Raw genomic sequence first — 21836 nt, 5'->3', positions numbered from 1 at the left:
GAATTAGCCCATTCTTGTTTTTTTTTCCATCCCCATTGCTCTGCATTTTGTTCATTCCCATACTACCGCTTATAATATCTATATTATATACATAGATGTTATATGTCCAATCTTTGCGAGGTATAGCACTCATGCATTTTTTTCGCATTTCACCTTTTTCCGAAATAATATATAAACATACTTACATTTTAAAGACAATTTATAATTTTAATTGCAACTGGGAACACAACAACGACGAGGCATTTTGTTAAAATAAACAAGAAAATTTACAACTAAAACACACAATCTGACCTAAAACATTTTCACTTTTTTCACATAACAGTTAACATTACCTTTTGCAATTAAAAACTGTATCTGAAGGTATTAATCACTAAAACACACTATAAGCATCCTTATTGCACATTTATTGCACATTTCCACTAAAATTAAAATATTATAGAACAACGAAAGAAACACAACAACCAATGTATTAGTTATTAGTTAGTAACTCTCATTAACTGGGGAATCCTGGGACTCCCACAGTGTTGCCAAGTAAACCTTCAGCACGGCTTGTAAGTAGAAACGGCTGTGGGGTCTAAACATACTATACATCATAATGAATCGGAAATACAAGTCTATTAAATAAACAGAACGGGTTCATTTTTGTTGATGAACTCCAATACTCCCATTCAAAAATGAAGTAGTTTGTTTTAAACAAAAATATGTGTATATAAAGAAAACTGACGAAAATTAAATCTGTTGTTTTTATTGCTTCTACCACCATAGCACGAACCATTTCTGTAATAGTTCTGTTCATTCGTTCAGCTACTGAATTGTGTTGTGACGTATAGTTTACGGTTAAACAGTATGTTATATCCTTGTCTATGCAAAATTCCTTAAACTCATTTGATAAGTACTGTTGAGCCCTAGTATCCCAGGATACCTATTCGGTATAATTACCCACCTTATGACAACGAAATTGTTATTGGTCATTGTTACACCAAATGTTGATATTTTTATTAGTAGCTACTTTTTCAACGTACTGAATTGTACACTAAGTCGAAAAAGATCTCTAATTTATGTTATTGGTAACGTACAAATTGCACACTTACTTGTGAAATAACTTGTAGAGAAAGAGAATACTGTAATGTTCGTGGGTTTAACAAAATTAACTTCTAAGACTGATAACGATAAAAACTATTTATTTACACTAATTATTAAAGAACTTGAAAACACTATTAAATTATTACTAAACTTAGGTTATGAATTATTTATTTACACTACTGTTGGTATATCACTATTCACTGCGCTATTTATTTCACTTCTATCGCTGTCAATTTATTTCTGGATTCACTTCTGCAACGGTCAATTTATTTCTTGATTCACTTCTGAAACGGTCCATTTATTTCTTCCTTTAAATACTTTTTTGTTTACTTTCGGGAACCTTCTGGAATCATCCGGATAGTTTCTTTTTTCTTTGAACTGTTTAACTGCTTTCCCAGAACGCAGGTACGACACACACATTTACAAATACGGCGCACATGAAGAAAAGCGCCCGCGGCTAGTCGGCGAATCGATAAGCCGTTCACGCACATGTGTGCCCGATCGCACACAAACACACTTGTGGTCGCTAAAATACGTTTATTATGTTATTAACATTACAGCAGTAAGTATACACCAAATGCCTAAGTCGTCCTAAGCTATTTATATACTTCTTATATCTAAAGTAAAAATCGATAGTTTAGGGACGTAACAGTACTCATCCCTATTATCGCAATACAGATTTGAAACTTTTAGATCAAAATGTGCTTCGTATTTAGCTGTATAATTTTTAAAAGCGTTTAGCACCTCTGATTTATATTTTATTAAATACACAAATGTGTAATGTGCAAATTCGTCTGTGAATGATACAAAATAATTTTTGTTATCGAATGTTGATTTTGCCACAAACGCCTGAAAGGACTATGAATAAAGATTTCTGTATAACAAACAAAATAGCTCAAACCACAACGCCCTCTTTCGAGCGCTGTTATTACACCATCATAACTATTTGGGAGAATTGTAAGAAGATAAGACACTATTTCGTCAAGTTTTGCACCAGCAGCTATTAATTCAGTAAGTATTTCGCTGAATTTAGCAAAATACGTTGATAATAATGTGTCACTTTCTAATGTTAATGTTAATAATCTTTTTCGGCACGCCATCTGAGTCGCGACACTCTTTCGTTCATATATTTCATCTAAACTTTCGATAATTTGTTTCGTATAAATTTTATCTTTTGCGAAGTTTAGAATTCATTCAGCACTTAGTTCGTTTGGAATTTCTTCTTCCACTTCTTTTGTTTAACCTAGATCACTAAGTAAGGTCATTACTCGAAATTTCCATACAGCATATTTTTCACCATTATGGTTTTATGCTACGCTTTTGATTCATTTTTTCACAATCACTAAATAATTAAACTGTTTCTTATTAATCTATTAATAGTTGGCAATTTTTATAAAAGACTAAACACACTCACGTTTATCACCTGAACCCATAACCTTTTGATATAGTTCTTATTTTATAAATAAAACAACTTACTGGTTGTAGTAAAGTACGATTTCACAAGGATTTTTTTAGAGACTGTTTATTTCAGCAAAGAATTTTTACAAAAAAATGACTTAATTAAGCAATTTAGCTTTCAATCTAGCATAGTAACACGTTTTTGACAATGACTTAGAGTCTAATAATAACAACATAAAAATGAATTTATATAATCATAAAATTGATGGTGAACGGCGTAAATGAGTGGTCATAGGGTTATTATCAGGTCTGATGCGATAGTGATAATGAATAGCTGTTTAGCTTGATGTCCTTAACAAGTTAAAAAGTTTTAGGATGGATTGAAGAGCCTGGAACTGGCTGGAGTTCAATGTATTCTCTCTAGTTGTTAGGTTTTTCTTGCTTGTCTTTCCAGGTCTGGTACATTACTACTTCCATAACATCAATAACAGTATCAGTAATATTAAAAATATGCAAATTGCAGTGATAGGGAAATGTTCATAAAACACGGCAGGTCCCAGATGGACACATGTTTTTTCTATTTCTTGAAGCATTTGTTGAATATTTTCTGCTTTGGTTGGAAAGGATTTAGCCGGATAAGTATGACGAGCCAGCCCCCAAATGGGAACCTATATCGAAACTTATGTTTTAATATCACCTTGATGTACAAACACAATTTATGTACTTTTCGTGGCTAGCTTTCGCTTTGACCTTGAGATATGGGAAAAAATAACCGTACGCATGACTTTTATTCAAAGTCANTCATTCTGCATGGGGCGAAATCAAACGGTGGAACTGATTTGGCTATTTTGTGATCAACTCTTTGCCTCTTCTCAGGTAATTTAAGTTCATTGCCGTTAGTAGATACTGTATCTAAAGTATAAATCAACATAAGTAAAATAAGATCAATGTTGTACCTAAAGGGTTTAGCCGGATAAGTATTACGAGTCAGCCCCCAAATGGGAACTTATATTGAAACTTATGTTTTAATATCGCCTTGATGTACAAACAGAATTTATGTACTTTTCGCAGCTAACTTTCGCTTTGACCTTGAGATATGGGGAAAAGTAACCGTACGCATGACTTTTATTCAAAGTCATATATCTCAAAAACTAATTACGCAAGAGAGTTGAGACCAATGCGAGTCTTAAGACTACATTACAGAGTATATCATATATTTTTTTAACATTTTTAGTGTAACTTTATATATAAAAAAAATTAAAAAATAAGTAAATCATAATTTTTTTTTCGTGTTCTCTGAGACTTACAATCACGAAAATAATATATGTTATGCTTCTTTACATGCTCTATTACTCATAAAAATTGCGTGAGAAAAGAATTGGTGCAACACATCAAAAAAAAAAAACGTGATTAGCGCCTTCTGCTATACCCTTGTACTATAAGGCCTGCATCATATTTTAGTTATTTTTTTCGAAGTGTTACACCAACTGAAGTAATTGTTCAAAAAGAGAAGATAAAACAACCGTTGTCAAATATTTATTACCACTTTTGTTACTTTTCATGTTAATCAAAATGCCAAAAACAAAAAAATTAATCATCGTCACTGTTGTAATTAATTACTACTGGAGCATTTTGAGTAGCAAATATTTTAGTGAGGACTTCGGCAGGACGCATAATTTTTAACAAATATCGTCCATATGACAAAAAATAAGTAATAGCTGCTGTACAGACGACTCTGTACGTTACACGTCCATTTAATAAAGAACTTCGCTGTAACTATTTCTATATTTTGTTTTTGGATATTAACCGTTAAAAGATTGGAATGAAAAATTTAGAAACTGCTAAACTATTTATTATATTTACAAAGGAATTAAAATTAACAAAGTGAACGTCTATATTGATACTGAAAGAATGCTTTCTGTACAACTTAAAACTAACTTAAATACATAAACAGACCTCCTGAAGGGAGAGAGGGTGGACAGGCTGTACCAAGCTAGTAATAATGAAGCAGTAGAGATATTTTGACCCAAGGGGTCCGACAAAAGTACCTGAAGGGCAATAAACTGAACAAAATANAACGGAAAAAGAACTATAAAACTTCTAAAAGTTGTCTAAATTGTATGTATGTTTAAGAAAAAGAACTATGCTTAAACCTTTAACAGCATCTGAACTACTTGATTTTCCACGTCTAACTGAAGATCAGCTAAAAATTTTATTCGTATCAATTTTCTCAGGCTCTGTCTTACTAGGTCAAAATAATGGACGATCAAAATAATCTTTTAGTACAGTATGTCAAATCAACATTTAATATCATTAAAGCCGAAGTAAAATCAAGACATATAAATAAAAAAGTCTATCGTATTTACATTCACTATAGTTCCGATGGTAATGATTACAATGCTATTCTTCGTTATTGCTGTGACTGCCCCAATAGCAACCGTGCAGTGGGGAGCTGTTCACATATAGCAGCTACTATTTATTATTTGTCATATGGACGATATTTGTCAAAAATTATAAGTCCTGCCGAAGTCCTCACTAAAATATTTGCTACTCAAAATGTTCCAGTAGTAATTAATTACAACAGTGACCATGAATATTTTTTTTGTTTTTGGTATTTTAATTAACACGAAAAGTAATGAAAGTGGTTATAAATTTTTGACATTGGTTGTTTTTTCTTTTCTTTTTGAACAATTATTCCAACGTTTATCAAGTTGGTGCAACACTTTGAAAAAAATGACTAAAATGTGATGTAGGCCTTATAGTAAAAGGGTATAGTAGAAGGCGCTAATCACATTTTTTCTTTTCTTTTTGAACAATTATTCCAACGTTTATCAAGTTGGTGCAACACTTTGAAAAAATGACTAAAATGTGATGTAGGCCTTATAGTACAAGGGTATAGTAGAAGGCGCTAATCACATTTTTTCTTTTTTCGATGTGTTGCACCAACTTTTTTCTCACGCAATTTTTATGAGTAATAAAGCACGTAAAGAAGCATAACATATATTATTTTCGTGATTGTAAGTCTCAGGGAACACGAAAAAAAAATTATGATTTACTTATTTTTTAATTTTTTTTATATAAAAAGTTACACTAAAAATTTGAAAAAAATATATGATATACTCTGTAATGTACTCTTAAGACTCGCATTGGTCTCAACTCTCTTGCGTAATTAGTTTTTGAGATATATGACTTTGAATAAAAGTCATGCGNAGCCTGAGAAAATTGATACGAATAAAATTTTTAGCTGATCTTCAGTTAGACGTGGAAAATCAAGTAGTTCAGATGCTGTTAAAGGTTTAAGCATAGTTCTTTTTCTTAAACATACATACAATTTAGACAACTTTTAGAAGTTTTATAGTTCTTTTTCTGTTCCAGCGCTGATCTTGCACTTCTTGACTCAAAGTATTTTCTACGTCCATTCTACTTTTCATATATGTAAGCAACCGTCCTAATTGCTAACGGCGATGAGGGTTAGGATGCGAATAACAACAAGTTTATTCAGAGATAAATCTGTAAATTTTAATAAACGACAATTAACTTAAAACTGAACTATTTACATATTTTCCAACTTGTAAAAACAAACCTGAATAAATACAATTGACAATTATTCACTGGTTTAATTAAACAATTCATTTAACCTTTCACAACGAGGTGTGCTCTGCTTTCAGCTCTCTCTACTGTTTCCTTCGCACCCTCACTGTCTCTCCTAGATGCGCGCGTCGGTTGTCACCGACATTCGGTTAGACCACCGAGAGCGGGAAGTATTTAAACTTACATATATTGTACTATTATTTTGTTTAATCCACCATCCGAATCAAGCCTTTTATCATAAGTGTTATGCAGAAAACCAATAATTTTACATAGCAATTCCAACTTTGGCAACATTTTATTATCGAGGCAATGGTGTACAAGTCTGTACTTTTGGGTAATGTTTCCATGAACAGCTTCTACCACCCACCTAATTTTTGTTATCTTTCTCGATGAATTGGCTTCTTCTGTACTTAGTTGTGGTTTATTACCTTTAAAAGCTGGCATCAGAACGTTAAAATCTTCGTGATTAAGAAATTTTACATCTTTAAATCCGCGGTCTACAATGAATATACCCTTTCGTAACAGAAGTTTTTGCAAGGCTGAAGGATCCTCTAATATAATTTTCATAATTGCAGCATCATTTAGGGTACCATAAAAAGGTCCAGCAAAATCAACAACAAAACCATTTGTGGTACATATTGTAAAAGGTTTACAAAGATGTGTCTTTTTTTGTCCTGAGTATGATTTCCTTTGATAATAATTATTTTTACTTTTTTGGTGTCGTATATACGTGCCATCTACAATCAATACAAGCTGATTTTCACCAACATTTAANCCGGCTAACCCCAATTTCCTATAGAGAATGAATAGTTACAAATACAATATTTTAATCAGAACGAAAAAAGATATTTTAACGTCTGTTTCTAAACCCGCGTCCAATAATAACTCGTTTATATTTCATCGATAAGCTTATTCCTTCTTATACTTTTTTTTAATACAAACTTCTGAACTTTGCTCTTTACATTTGTTCTGGATAATGCAGCCTCATATATTAACGTCGTTTTAAAACAAATCGGTCTCACTTAAAAGTGCATAACTTTAGGCATTAAAGTTAGACACTTCTAAGTGAGACGCGTTTTATCATAAGAGATTAGAGTACCGACCTATAATTTAGTATCTCAACAAACTTCTGTGTTCTTGAAATGACCGTAGTAAATTTTCTTGCCCGAAATAGAAGGAAATCGCATCAACATTATTTTTCGAGAATGTTAGTTATCAATTGTTGCTGGAGAGGTCACGGAGAGGTAATTATGAACAGGATCTAAGCACCCCAACCTATCTTTTCACGCTCTTCTTTATTATATTAAGCAATCCAGACAGAAAATAATATAAATTTGCCGTTTCCATGCCCTTTCGTGTAATGATACATTAATTAGATATTTTTTTATAATTTCCGACACTTGTTTCGTTTAAAATATCTTTTCATACCTTTAAAGAAGTGTATCTAGTTAGAGCAACTTTTGATTTCTGTGATATTTGTGATGTTTTTTAAATTATCTGGCATATTGTATACATACAAAGTTACTGAAACTAATCGGCCATTAATTACTGTGGTCAATTATTAATTTCTTGATTATTATAAGAAAATGAAAAAAAAACATTCTCTAATAAATCTATAGATCGTGCTAGCCCTGACGATTTCATGTAGTGCTGCGTTTAATATACCTTTTGTAATTGAATCAAATATATAACTTTGTTTAGAGCTGTAGTAGCAAAAAATCGCTGAACATTCAGTTAAATATAGTTAACTACTAAATAATGGTAACTTTCTTTCGGGTTTTTGTAGGCTGTGATCTAAAGGCTGATTTGTTGCCCGACGTTTCGTCAGAGGTTGCGGTTGACATCCTGAGAGATGTAGAAGCTAGGGTTAGCGAAGTAGTTTTCTGTCACGTAGTTCTCTCCTCGGCTGACTGCTATCGAATATGCCTGCCGTTGTTTTATTTGTTTTTGTGGAAGTGGGGAAGTCTTCAAAAAATACCCAGCCGTCCGTACGACTGATTAGTGTTGGATTCACTTCGAAGAGCGCGTACCAACTAAAACCCCTCTATATACGAGGGTGGATTGATAAGTTTCCGGCCTAACCAAGAGATGACGCCACTAGGCCTACCTTGAGGTGACATTCTATAGTACCATCCTTGGATAGCTTGTAGCTATAGTTTCAGCCCGATCTCCTTGCTAGTGTAGGTTTGACANTTATATAATCATAAAATTGATGGTGAACGGCGTAAATGAGTGGTCATAGGGTTATTATCAGGTCTGATGCGATAGTGATAATGAATAGCTGTTTAGCTTGATGTCCTTAACAAGTTAAAAAGTTTTAGGATGGATTGAAGAGCCTGGAACTGGCTGGAGTTCAATGTATTCTCTCTAGTTGTTAGGTTTTTCTTGCTTGTCTTTCCAGGTCTGGTACATTACTACTTCCATAACATCAATAACAGTATCAGTAATATTAAAAATATGCAAATTGCAGTGATAGGGAAATGTTCATAAAACACGGCAGGTCCCAGATGGACACATGTTTTTTCTATTTCTTGAAGCATTTGTTGAATATTTTCTGCTTTGGTTGGAAAGGATTTAGCCGGATAAGTATGACGAGCCAGCCCCCAAATGGGAACCTATATCGGAACTTATGTTTCAATATAACCTTGATATGCAAACACAATTTATGTATTTTTCGTGACTAGCTTTCGCTTTGACCTTGAGATATGGGAAAAAATAACCGTACGCATGACTTTTATTCAAAGTCACAAATCTCAAAAACTAATTGTGCAAGAGAGTTGAGACGAATGCGAGTTTTAAGACTACATTGCAGAGTATATCATATATTTTTTTTAACATTTTTAGTGTAACTTTATATATAAAAAAAATTAAAAAATAAGTAAATCATAATTTTTTTTTCGTGTTCCCTGAGACTTACAACCACGAAAATAATATATGTTATGCTTCTTTACGTGCTTTATTACTCATAAAAATTGCGTGAGAAAAAAATTGGTGCAACACATTGAAAAAAAATTAAGGAGTGTTTCGCACCTTGTAACTTATAGGTATAAACATGACTTAACACGCACAAAATTTTTTCGCTCGCGGAAGGAATTGTACATAAACAAGTTTAGATTTGTTATCACGCTTTCTTTTATATTTTATGACTTACTAACATCGCTGGTCATTCACTGGTATCTCTCTTGGACATTGGTATTGGTCTAAAAGGAAGCTCTTGATTTTAGTGGTATTTTGTTTCAGGATTTTAAAATTAGTCATTGTAGTTATTATTTTTATAAGGTAATAATGTCTGACAAATGCAAAAACTGTAACAAATATTTTCGTAAGATTGTCGGTTATAAAAAATTTAAATAATACGAATTTTTGAATCACAAAGATTTTAACATTCTGGTGCCAGCTTTTAAAGGCAATAAACCACAACTAAGTACAGAAGAAGCCAATCCATCTAAAAAGATAAAAAGAATCAGGTGGTGGTAGATGCTGTTCATGGTAACATTGCCCAAAAGTACAAACTTTTACACCATTCTCTCGATAATAAAATGTTGCCAAAATTGGAATTGCTATGTAAAATTATTGGTTTTCTGCATAACACTTATGACAAAAGGCTTGATTTGGATGGCGGATTAAACAAAATAATAGTACAAAGTNTTTGTTTTTGTGGAAGTGGGGAAGTCTTCAAAAAATACCCAGCCGTCCGTACGACTGATTAGTGTTGGATTCACTTCGAAGAGCGCGTACCAACTAAAACCCCTCTATATATAGGATCATTCTATTCAGGTCCTCAAATTTATTGCTATTGTCACACCCTCGCCGGGAATTGAACCCGGGTCCTTTGGCTTTACGCAGCCAGCCGTTTTATTTGTCCCGCTTCTTATACTGTTCGCGTGGGGGGAGAGGCTGGTTGGTGTCGTGATTGGTGCCACTGCTATCTTATCGATCAGTAAGAGCACTTTTATTTTCTTTACGGCTGGTATCCATATTTTATTATGTTTTGTGCTCTCTTATTTCTTGTTGAAATTGTTATTAGATCTCTATTGCATCTTGTAGACGAGCGTAATAATGAGCCGTTTTATCTAGAACTTCGGTATCTTCGAAAAGAATTATATGTTATTCTTGCGTAAGGGAATGCTTCTCGACGGCTGAGTTTTCGTGTCTCCTAACCTATTATACCTTTTGTGCTCGGAAAGGTGAATAGCGGTATGTCTATTACCGTTTACAATGACCTGTATTATTTCTATGCTTCTAATGCTAATCTATTTCGGTAGCTCCTTAATATTTTCAATGTTTAAAATTCTTTTAAAAAGGCTTCAATTAACAGCCTAAATCGGTTAATGAATACTTACAAGCAAAAAACAGAAGTGAAAATAGTTCCATATTTATTTTAGGGATTTTTCGTNATGCTTCTAATGCTAATCTATTTCGGTAGCTCCTTAATATTTTCAATGTTTAAAATTCTTTTAAAAAGGCTTCAATTAACAGCCTAAATCGGTTAATGAATACTTACAAGCAAAAAACAGAAGTGAAAATAGTTCCATATTTATTTTAGGGATTTTTCGTGGCAGTTCTTTATTGTTTTCTAAACGGAGAAGTACGAACTGAACTCAAACTTCATTTTTACGACTTCTTGAATTATTGGGGTTCAGTTTCCTGTTGCTACGGCTGCTGCTCTCTGCAGAATTTTTCAAGGTAAGATCTGCTGTCTAGCTGTTTTATAATTTTTAATATTGAAAGTCCTTACGCAGTAGTACTCTCAGACAGCAATAAAATATACATAGAGAAACTTTCAGGTCTCCTATGAGTAGGCCATCCGTATGCACCATGGTATCTAACGCTTCCATTTGTAACAATGGAGTTCAATTTCATGGATCTAATCATCAGAGGAACAAACATGATCCTGGACACCATTCATTATTAGGTTAGGTTGAAAATTGATTTTAAAGAGAATATGGTTCATACGTTAGAATACTTATGTAGGAGTTGAAACGGATTACAAACATTTCAGTAAAACATAAAACAAGTAATGCTTATTTTACATACAAATATTTAAATTTAAGGAAAATGTTTTTCTGAGATGTTCTGTTTTTAAATTTTGAGTATAGTCTTTACAAAATAGCCCAAAAACTTCAAGAAGTACAATAAAAACTTAATAGCGGTTAGTATTCTATCGAAACCGTAAGACATAGATCGCGATGTTGATCGCATTGGATCTCATAAACACGTCGTAGGCAGTTCCGACAGAATACAGGCCAAATTTACATGCTGTTTTCAGATAGCGTTTGATGAACTGCTACAAACATCGTATTGGTTGCCATCAGCAGAAAATTGCTATATTTCGTAGGTTTCAAAAATATTCTACAAGATACATAACATCAATTAGACACGTAGCTAAACAAAACGGAACCTTGTCGAGTACATTTGAACCGTATGTTTCTTTAAAACATTTTCTGGTACTATTCTATCATTGAATCATTTCATAATTAGTCATGTTTAAATTAAAACACACAACTGAATAATTCTCATTTCGCTTAATCTTTGTATATTTTCTGAAAACTATTTTCACTTTGACATTATGTATCTGTTACATATTCATGCATTTAAAAGTCCGATGGTCTGTAGGTATACAAGCTGTCAAAATAAAGTTTTTCATAAAAAATGATAAAGGAATATAACATTATTGAGAAATATTCTATGAATTTGTCATAAAAACATTACCCAAGGACCTGAATATAATTTAGTCTATTTGTTAACTAGAAATTGAATTTTCCGTCTTTTAAAGATATCTATTTTAATTTGATAATTATCTTAGAAATAGACGAGATAAAATAGAAGGAGGAGACTGTGGTAAATATTAATTAAAAAATTAAAAGGAATACTCACCCCTAATTACCACAAATAATTTTATATGAGCGGACACGTGTTTCGCCCACTTCACACGTGGGCATTATCAACGCGAGACTGGTTCTAAAATTTACAATTCCAACTATTTATAGTGGCGAGGGTTGAAGACCGAAAGAAGAAATAATGGAAAACAAATTACATAGGTTTGGGAGGAAAACTTGAATACGTTCAATGCCATTTGTAAAATGTTTTAGAAGCCAATCTTTTGGCCACGAAAAACAGATCTACAAATGTATGCTTCGATAAACAAGTGAGGAACTAGATTTGGAGGGAATGTGTGTGTCAATAACCGTTAGTACAATTCGTAAGGCCTTTATGACCCAATTTTATGTACAAAACGTATGCTTCATCACAACCTACCTAATCTGGGAAAGGGAGGAGAAAAACAGTGAACGAGCGTGTTCAATACCCGCAGTTCAAAGGCCTATTGGGCCTGTTTTTTACTGCGTATGCTTCAACAAACGAAAACTGTAGGGGAGAAGGAAAATAGCTTATCTTATTATAATCAATTAAACCTATTGCAATAGTTGAAACAGGACTGAATGAGGAATTGGGCCATCATCTTAGTTCATAAGAATATTTTTATTCTTTTGAATGTATACACTTTCCCAAGCGTCAAGTTCTGATTTGCAAGAGACTTCTTTGATTAACTTTAAACATTTAGGGCCTATAGAGTGGTTTGTATTGAAAATATGTTGGGCAACACTAGATTTATCTATCCTATTTAATCTAAAGTGCGCGATATGTTCTTTGTATCCAGATACAAAGAAATTCCTTTTAATTTTTTAAATAGACGAGATAGGTTGGTATAACACCTTCTCAGGCATAAAGAGCTAGTTATTAGAAGCTGAAACAGTAGTTAAGAAGAGTAGAGGTAGACCTAGACTAGATTACTGTTTACAAATAGTTAAGGATGTCGAATGTTCTAGTTTTAGGGAAGGTTATCTCAGGATAGGACAATGTCGAGGTACGTGTCCAACCAGTCTTAGGACTGACGACCTTATGATGATGATAATGAACAATTACAATAATTTTTGATTTTATATAATAAACTGTAAGCGAAATGCATCGACACATTTGTTGGTTATTTTGTTTAGGCAGTTGGTCGACAAATAGGTAGATGCGAGGTTTCCTAAAATTTAACATTTTTATGTTTTATTCTAAATTATCCATGTTATGTAATGTAATAGATGTGTAATAGAAAAAATATGGTTCTACTAGGTGATATTTCGAAAATTGACTACAACATTAATCGTATTTCACAGCCAAATGCTGAATCATTGCATATCGTTGTATTTGGTGAGGAAGGACCATGGCGACGTAATTCAAGAAATTTTCAGACTTTTGGCATGTATGAAAATTCTGACGAATTTAGGTCAAAAGTCGAAGATGTTTTATCCAAATTAGAATTAGCTGATCTGGTTATTGTATGTTACGTTCTAAATCTAACTTATGTCGAAACTAAACCGCATCGAGCCAATCTTAGGTCTGACGACCTTATGATGATGAATTCGATTTACATAATGCACTTATCAGACGTTTGAAGTATAACGGTTAAGTAGTAGTAGGTGACGATATGTTGTTCATACCTTAACATTGGATTATCCTGCTAATTTGAAGCATCTAACAGTTCTGATAAATCACTAACCAAGAACTTAATAATCGTATACATCGCTAGCTATTCTTATCAATCTATGAGTTGACGTAAGGTTAGATATGTGTCGACGCGGACAGGACTTTTTAAGTTGAACTCCCTTTTGTAGAAAGTATTCCTATGTATTACGGTAGTGACAGCGTTCGTTGGAAACGCATCCGCTGAAACGTTTTTTTTTTTTCGACTTCAGAATATACAGCGTATGTTTACTCTGAAGGTGTAATCTTTCAGAGATTACCTATTGTCTCCAAACATACAAACATTGCTTCATTATAATATTAGTGTAATCAGATAAGGCATCAATAAGGGACTTTATGATATATATTATAGTTTAAATGTTTGTGATCCTACTTACCAAGAGTCCTTTTGGGTTTAACTTTTGACTGCAATCTATTTTTATATTACAAAAGTTTATTATTTCGCTAGTAGAATCGGTTTCGAATTTTAACAGATAAAAAAGAAAATATTTGCAACGTAAAATAGAAGTATTTAGTATTTTTTTCTGTTTGTAATAATTGAAAAATACAAAATTGGAAAACAATAAGGTGCATATCTATAGGTATACGAGGGTAGATTGATAAGTTTCCGGCCTGACCAAGAAAAACAAGGTTTTTAAAAATTTTTTTTTTTTATTTCTCAACATAATCTCCTCCAAGGCTGATACATTTCTCATAGCGGTGTTCCAGTCTATTAATGCCATCTCTATAGACTGATTCGTCAAGCTCCTCAAAATAACCATTTACAGCTTCGATTACTTCTTCATTGTCCGCAAATCTCTTACCGCCAAGCCATTTTTTGAGATTAGGGAACAGAAAATAGTCACTCGGGGCTAGGTCTGGAGAGTAAGGAGGGTGCGGCATCAATTCAAACTTTAGATCGTTGATTTTAGCCGTCGCAACGATTGACGTGTGCGCTGGTGCGTTATCGTGATGAAACAAGATTTTTTTCTTCGCCAGATGAGGTCGTTTAATTTTCACCTCGTGGCTCAAACGTTGCAATAAGTCTGCGTAGTATTGACCAGTGATAGTATTACCCTTTGCAAGGTAATCAATGTATATAATACCTCTTGCATCCCAAAAAACAGTAGCCATAACCTTGTTCGCCGAAAAAATTGTTTTTGCCTTCTTTGGAGTTGGTTCCCCTGGTCCAATCCACTGTTTAGACTGTTCTTTGGTTTCAGGAGTGTAGTGGTGGACCCACGTTTCGTCAACGGTTACGAATCGACGCAAAAATTCGCTTGGATTACGCTTATACAATGACAAATTTGCGGTAGAAATGTTTTTTCGAATCAATTTTTGGTCGACTGTTAGCAAACGCGGCACCCATCTTGCACAGAGCTTTTCCATATGCAAATGTTGGTGCAAAATATGTTGCACACGTTCATATGACATCTTACAGGTCTCAGCTATCTCACGCACTTTCAATCTGCGGTCTCCCAGCACTATTTGATGAATTTTTTCGATCATATCTGGAGTTGTGACCTCAACGGGGCGTCCTGAGCGAGGCCCATCAGAGGTGCTCACACGACCCTTTTTAAACTCGGAAACCCACTGCTTAACGGTTGAATATGACGGGGAGGATGTCCCCAGTGTTGAGTCCATCTCTTTTTTAATTTCCTTCGGCGTTAACCCCTTCAAATAAAAGTATTTGATGACAGCACGATTTTCCTGCTTTTCCATTTTTACGAAAACCACAGAGGCGTCTTGTTCAGCGTGCTGTCAAACCTACACTAGCAAGGAGATCGGGCTGAAACTATAGCTACAAGCTATCCAAGGATGGTACTATAGAATGTCACCTCAAGGTAGGCCTAGTGGCGTCATCTCTTGGTTAGGCCGGAAACTTATCAATCCACCCTCGTATGTCCATAACATACCTAGAATAGAAAATTAAGAAAAAACATCCTTAAAAAATGTTTCTCAATGGTAAGTTTTATTTAAAAAGTTTTATCGCTCGCTAATTTCGGATGTAGTGTAATTGTAGTGTACGTGTACAGTAATCTAGAAGCTGCAATTCATTTATTTAAAATTCAAATAAGACAAGGTTTCATTTTGTTGTTTATTTGCCATAATTATAAATATTTTTCTCTTTTTCATTCACCACTTATCACCCGCTGAAAATTTGTAGATTCTGATTGCATATTACTTCAGCACGCGTCACTTAAATATACTTTTTTTTTTTAAAGATCACACTAGAATTCATTTCAACAGAGCAGCTGCCAGAAGTTGTCAAGATATTTCACCAAAGAGAAAATATCTTAATTCTCGCAATCATAATGGTTTCCTTAGTTATAAGTGTGAGTCAACTTCGTCAGAAAACAAACTAAAGGTAAGTACCTAACTATGTTATCATTAATTCTCCATTTCTTCCCCTTAGTTTAGATATTTGTGTGACAAATAAAAACCTTCCAACCCTTAAGTGACTAGATTCTTTTCATAGTCATATGCCATTATTAAGTCAACGACGTAACAAAATAATGGTAATAATAATACAAATTTGTAACAAATAAATAATACAGTTTTATTCTACTTAAATGTATAGTTCTTTCCAAAATAAGATTCTTTTAAAAATAATGTTCCGGAGTTGCGTATTGTAACTGGCGCGGTCAGTAGGATCAATGAGTCGGAACCAGGACTTAAGTGCGTGTATTGCCTGTGTGAAAGCGTTATCAAATCCATGAACCAATCCACCAGAACGGCGAATAACTCGAAACCGCTGTTCTCAGAAGAGATCAGAAACGAAATGAAAGAAGCCGATGCTTTCTCCGGAACGACCGTACGCCTTCTAAGAAGCAATTCAAAATTAATAAATTGTAGACTACATAGTAACTTCTGGAATTAGTTAAAAGGAATTTTACGAAATTAATTTAGTGACCACACCGACCGAAAAGAGCTCATCAATTTAATGTTGAAAATTAACGAAACGCTGCCTAATTTTATTAGATGATTTAAAACATTACAAACAAGGCTCTTAACATACAAAATCTTAAAAAGAAGGGTTTACGTATATTTACATTGCTTCGGGCTCTTACAGTGAAACAAAACTTCAAAATAATTGAATATATATTAAAAAAAAATACAAATTAGAAAAATAACTTGTATAAGAAAGAACAACAATTTACGATCAGTGAAATAAAATGTCATCAAAATTAGCGAATGAACATAGCACTGGGAAATAAAAAACTTTTATTTAGAGTTACTCAGTTGAGGATAATTGTCACGAGACGAGATAAAGGCAGTCTAAAAATAAGTGAAAAGAAAAATAATTAAGTCGTTTAGTAAATAACACAAATAATTTGTTACTGCGTCACCTGATAATCACGGGGGAAGTCTGCACTCCTCACTGACAAATAGTCTATCTTTAGCGAAGGCGACCTTGACGACGAGGTTCATGTAAAAACGCGAACAGCGAGCTCACGATGGAGAACAAGATTGCACCAAATCAGATATTAGTCACCTGAAATACAGTTTATTCGCAAATAGATAAATTTCGTGCTATTTTCTGTGACACAACTATGAGTGAATCGAATGCAAATCTGATTCGTAACGATTGAATCGAATGAAAATCAGGTTCGCAACGAAAATAAATCTAGTAAAATTTCCCTCCTTCAACTGCAGACAATTCCATTATAATGGAATAAAACAATACACAAACCAGGGAGTTCACAAAAGCTTTTTCTTTTTTAATGCGTTATTTCCGGCTCGCACCAAGTTAAGGGACGCCGTCTACCGTCAAAATGAACGAATCCCCACGCACAGAGGTAGACATACGATACTTAACCAACTCCCTAAAAATTAGACTTCACGCCACTAAGGAATATCTAGTCCTCAGATTTCAACCAAAATCCGCCCGGTAAAACGGTTAGCGTCTTGACGCAAAAAGGTGATCAAATCTTAGAAGTAATTAATTACGCGGGAGCAGTAACTTTTAATAATCATTGTGACGTCAACAAAAACGTTATGCCATCCTACTTTCATGATAGGTGGACACATGTCACGTGGTTGTTTCGTATTGCTAAAATTTAAAAAGTTGTAGTGTAACAGCCGAAAATTGGTTCAGCGATGTCACTCTTCTTCATACATTGTCTAAAAAACATCAATTGTCCTTTGTGGGAACGCTAAGGAAGAATAAGTGACAAATTCCTGAGAAAATGAAAGAAATTAAACGTAGAGAGGTTTTTTCTTCAATGTTTGGTTTTAAAAAGGAAGGAACTATAGTTTCCTATGTCTCTTAAAACAAGCATTAGAAAGACAACGTTCTGTTAGTCTCCAGTATTCATATGGGTGCCTCAATAGACGAAGAAACTGGAGATAATAAAAAGCCCAAAATTATAACCTTTTACAATGTACATAAAATAGGACTTGACATGGTTGATCAAATGTGTTCCGCTTATAATGTACAAAGGGGCAGTCGACGGTGGCCACTAGTTACATTTTTTCAGTGCTCAATGCTGCAAGCATCAACGGACAAATTATTTACATAGAAAATGCAAAAGAAGTTAAACGACGCCGATTATTTCTGCAAGAACTAGGGAGAGTTCTAATTTAACCCCAATTAGTAAAGCGTCCTTACTTTCCAAGTTACTTGTGTCAGTTTCTACGAGAATTCTTGGAATACTTCCGGGTAATCAACAACAGGCAGAGCTACCAGCAGAAACCTCGATCATACGGAAACGTTGCAATCCTTGTCAAGCAACTAAGAAGATTATATTATATATAAGGTATATTGATTCCAATATAGCCGATAACAACGCCGAAAGTAGTGAATAAATATTGTACTGTTCATATCAACTAGTTTTTATAGCTACTTTGTTTTCATTAGATGAAAGTTCTTTCGATATACTGTAAAAACTTTTTCTTCACAATTGTTGCCTATTTCTTTAAATTTTCGTTTATCTTATAACACTAAATTCTGTCCTTTTTCATTTAAAACGAGTAACCGTGACTTTCTTACAGACAGGTTCAATTTTAAACTATGGATATTATACATCCAGCGCGATCATGAACAATCGCTCAAAGGTTGCGACTATCGGAGTGTTAAGTGGAAAAAAGGACCAAATAAACCGAAATAGGAGAATTATACAACCAACGCAGAATAAGCTTCTAGCATTTTCTTTTTCTTAATCGTTACAAGCTTGGAAATTTACAAGATGCTCTTAAAAAAATCTCAAATTATTGTACAAACTGCCTTGGAAGTATTTTACAGTAATTTTTCTCAAATTTTTCTCTAAAGCAACGCCTATAATCCTAAATTGTGTGACAAAACATCAACACAAACAGAGTAACGCAAGTAAAATTGTCCCACCCAATATTAATACTAAATTGCTACGAATTTAATTTAAGTCTGATGACACCTCAAAATTCTACCAATACTCCACTAAGAAAAATTTACCTCCAGATTTTATCCACCTAATATTAATTCAATTCCGTTTTCTGGACCACGTAGTAACTTTCAAAATCCAGAAAACTTCAATAACGCTCTTCGAAATTATTGTAGGAAGCCTAATAATGATAATAACAATAGTTGTAACGGTAAAAATGTATTTAATGGACCAGGATCATCTAATAGCAGTAAAAATATGTCCAAATTTCAAACATTAACTTTTAAGCGATGGCTATAGCACATGTGAATTTCATTGAACTAAAGGAAAACGAAAATAATGATTTTAAACCCTATCGGATGATAGTAGAAAATGTGAATACTTCCTCGAATTAAGGATGAAAACTGTGAAGAACTGCTTCAATGAAAATGTAGATGATGATGAGCTACCGTATCTTGAAATGTTATACCTTCCATTGAGTGCCTCGGAAAAATAAACTACAACTCCCAAGTAATCATAAATTATTCCTTATTGAAAATCCTAATCTCAATTAATCTAACCACAGCAAATACCTATTTCAGATATTGCCAAATTAAAAAGCCTTTTCTTTTAAAACCAATGCAGCATAAACGGTACATGATAAAGCGGTTATTGTAGAAAAAAGAAACAAAATTTAACATTTATTAGATATTGTCAAATTTTATACCGATTTCAACACTATTACAATAGATTCTCATAGTCTAGAACGAATGAATACCGAAATTAATCATAAATTAGGCACAATATCATTGAGTAACAATAGTTGTGAATTGTTACGTTGTAAAGCCAAAAGCATTTTTAAGATTAGTAAAATTATCGAGAAAATTCCTACCCAAAAGGAAGGACAAATTTGTCACCCAAAATGGGAATCGCACTTTTTAAGAATGTCAGTTGGTTTGTAAAACGTGCCTGCTTACTTTTCCAGAGGGATGAACTGTGTGTTACGAGGACTAATCATTAAAATTTGTCTAATGTAGGTATCTTCATGACAGCATAGTATTAAAAACCATTCCCAAAATTTACAGGCAGCTTTCGACAGACTCAGACAATAACAGTTTAAAGTACGAAGATGAGGAAATTCAAAACAAAACCGTATTGTTCTTGATTATTTTCGTATTATACCTATAAGTGTTTTTATAATAAAAGGAAAATGAATAGAGTGAAACACAAGCAAGCGAAACGGGAAAGTGAACTATTGGAAGACACAAGGACTTTTCCTTTACCAAAACAAAGAACCAGTAATTAAACTATCTTGTAAATTTGTTGAGCTAATATTGTTTCCTAATTAATGTAATTTTCCTTCGAAGACAAAGTTCCGTCTTACGGAGGGAGGAGTCAAAAAACATAAAATAAAGAGTAGATTATAATAGAAGTGCTTATTTTTGCATCATTATGAGATAATGCGTATTACATGAACATTTCCGTAAGCAATCTGCAAAATATGTTTACCTCCAGTCTTTTTGCTGAACAATGAGCCGATTATTCAAAATTAGTTTTTGAGTAAATGTGGAAGTGGTAACAACTATACAGTAAAGATCGGTAACTTCATGCGCTCTCCGGTACATTTTTATAAAGGTTAATAATAAAATAATTAAAATATCAACACAAATTTCTAGAAAATGAATAATAAGGTGTTGTTTTACTTATTTTGTTGTTTTGTGTAAAATTCCGGAGTTCCGTATTGTAACTATTTTGGGTAATATATTTTACAAAATATATTCATATCAGGTAATATGAAATCCTACAAATGGCGCAGTAAATGCCATTTGTAGTGCAATGCTACATTTTATTAATCACTATGAATCTAGGCGTAGCTCACCACTATGTGATAGGCACGTTACCATAATCGAATAAAGAATTCGAAGTGCTCACAGTATTCTGTCGAAACTGCCAGATGTGGATCGCGATTTCGATCTTGTTAGACCTCATCAAACGCGCTGTTAAGACAGCAAAAATACAATTATTTATTTACACATTGTGAGCGAAACACATGTCCGCGTTGTTTTTAAACTGTTGTGGTTAGTTGGGGTAAGACCTTTCTTTTCGTTTATCAATACGCTACATGTTTATTTCAAAAAATACAAGTTTAAATTGAATGGAAAAAGTTTAGCGATAGCAATATCATCATCAATCCGATACAGTGATCTAAAATTTTTGTAAAATAGGAACAGAATAATGTAAAACCACATTCTTCACCGCGTCTTTTTTTTACTCTCCTTCTTCGGATAAATCTCGCAAATAATGGACATTTTCCATTTTCTGTTTATAAGTACATATAATGGTTCCTCAATTTAAAAGTATCCAGTTCTTCGCGAATTTGTAACTACGTGCTTTGCTTAGATTAACTGATTTGGAATGGTTTTCCTAAAAACTCGAAAAAATCAAGTATGCGTGCGAGTCCTTAGGAACAGTCAGATATATTTCAATATATAATCCATGCAATCTGAATGTCATATGTATATGGATAGATACTAAATAATATGACGTTTTGTAGTGCTATGTAATTTGATTTTATTTTTTAGAGATTTTTATGTAACACTCGTGGAAACCTCACTAATTGGTTTCTGATGACAATTTAAACATTATAATGGGATCTTTGAATAATTAGCTTACATAGCACTGGATCATTGTTCATTTTCATACATTAAATCTTTACAAATATCGAGTATATTAACGAAATAATTATTATAAATAGCATAAGTGGTATTGTTGTTTGTTTCAGTCAAGCAGATTAACTTAAAATTTAAAAGATTGTCGAACGAAATAACGTGTAGCGTGCACTATCAAACTTTAACTGAACATGACTCTAAAATATTTTGTAAATTAAAATACAAACTACTCGATGATAGATCTGAC

At 33.3% G+C, this 21836-nt stretch overlaps 1 protein-coding gene across 2 annotated transcripts in view; it reads left to right on the top strand.

The window, feature by feature from the left end:
• Positions 1 to 3288: 3288 nt before the first annotated feature.
• LOC108740622 overlaps positions 3289 to 21836 on the top strand; it is a 34218-nt gene continuing 15670 nt past the window's right edge. Inside the window, exons 1-4 of one of the 2 annotated variants that reach the window (XM_025975099.1) lie at positions 3289 to 3357; positions 10619 to 10758; positions 10860 to 10987; positions 15807 to 15949. In XM_025975099.1, coding sequence (XP_025830884.1) covers positions 3292 to 3357; positions 10619 to 10758; positions 10860 to 10987; positions 15807 to 15949 — 477 coding nt within the window. In that variant the 5' untranslated portion in view covers positions 3289 to 3291. Of the gene's footprint in view, positions 3358 to 10618; positions 10759 to 10859; positions 10988 to 15507; positions 15547 to 15806; positions 15950 to 21836 lie in introns of those variants that run through there. The other variant, XM_025975100.1, reaches the window with a different exon arrangement.

Source organism: Agrilus planipennis, unplaced genomic scaffold, assembly GCF_000699045.2.
Source record: "Agrilus planipennis isolate EAB-ADULT unplaced genomic scaffold, Apla_2.0 scaffold264, whole genome shotgun sequence".
Lineage (NCBI taxonomy): Eukaryota > Metazoa > Arthropoda > Insecta > Coleoptera > Buprestidae > Agrilus > Agrilus planipennis.
Note: the sequence above shows the minus strand (reverse complement) of the source record. Positions and strands in the feature narration are given on the sequence as shown.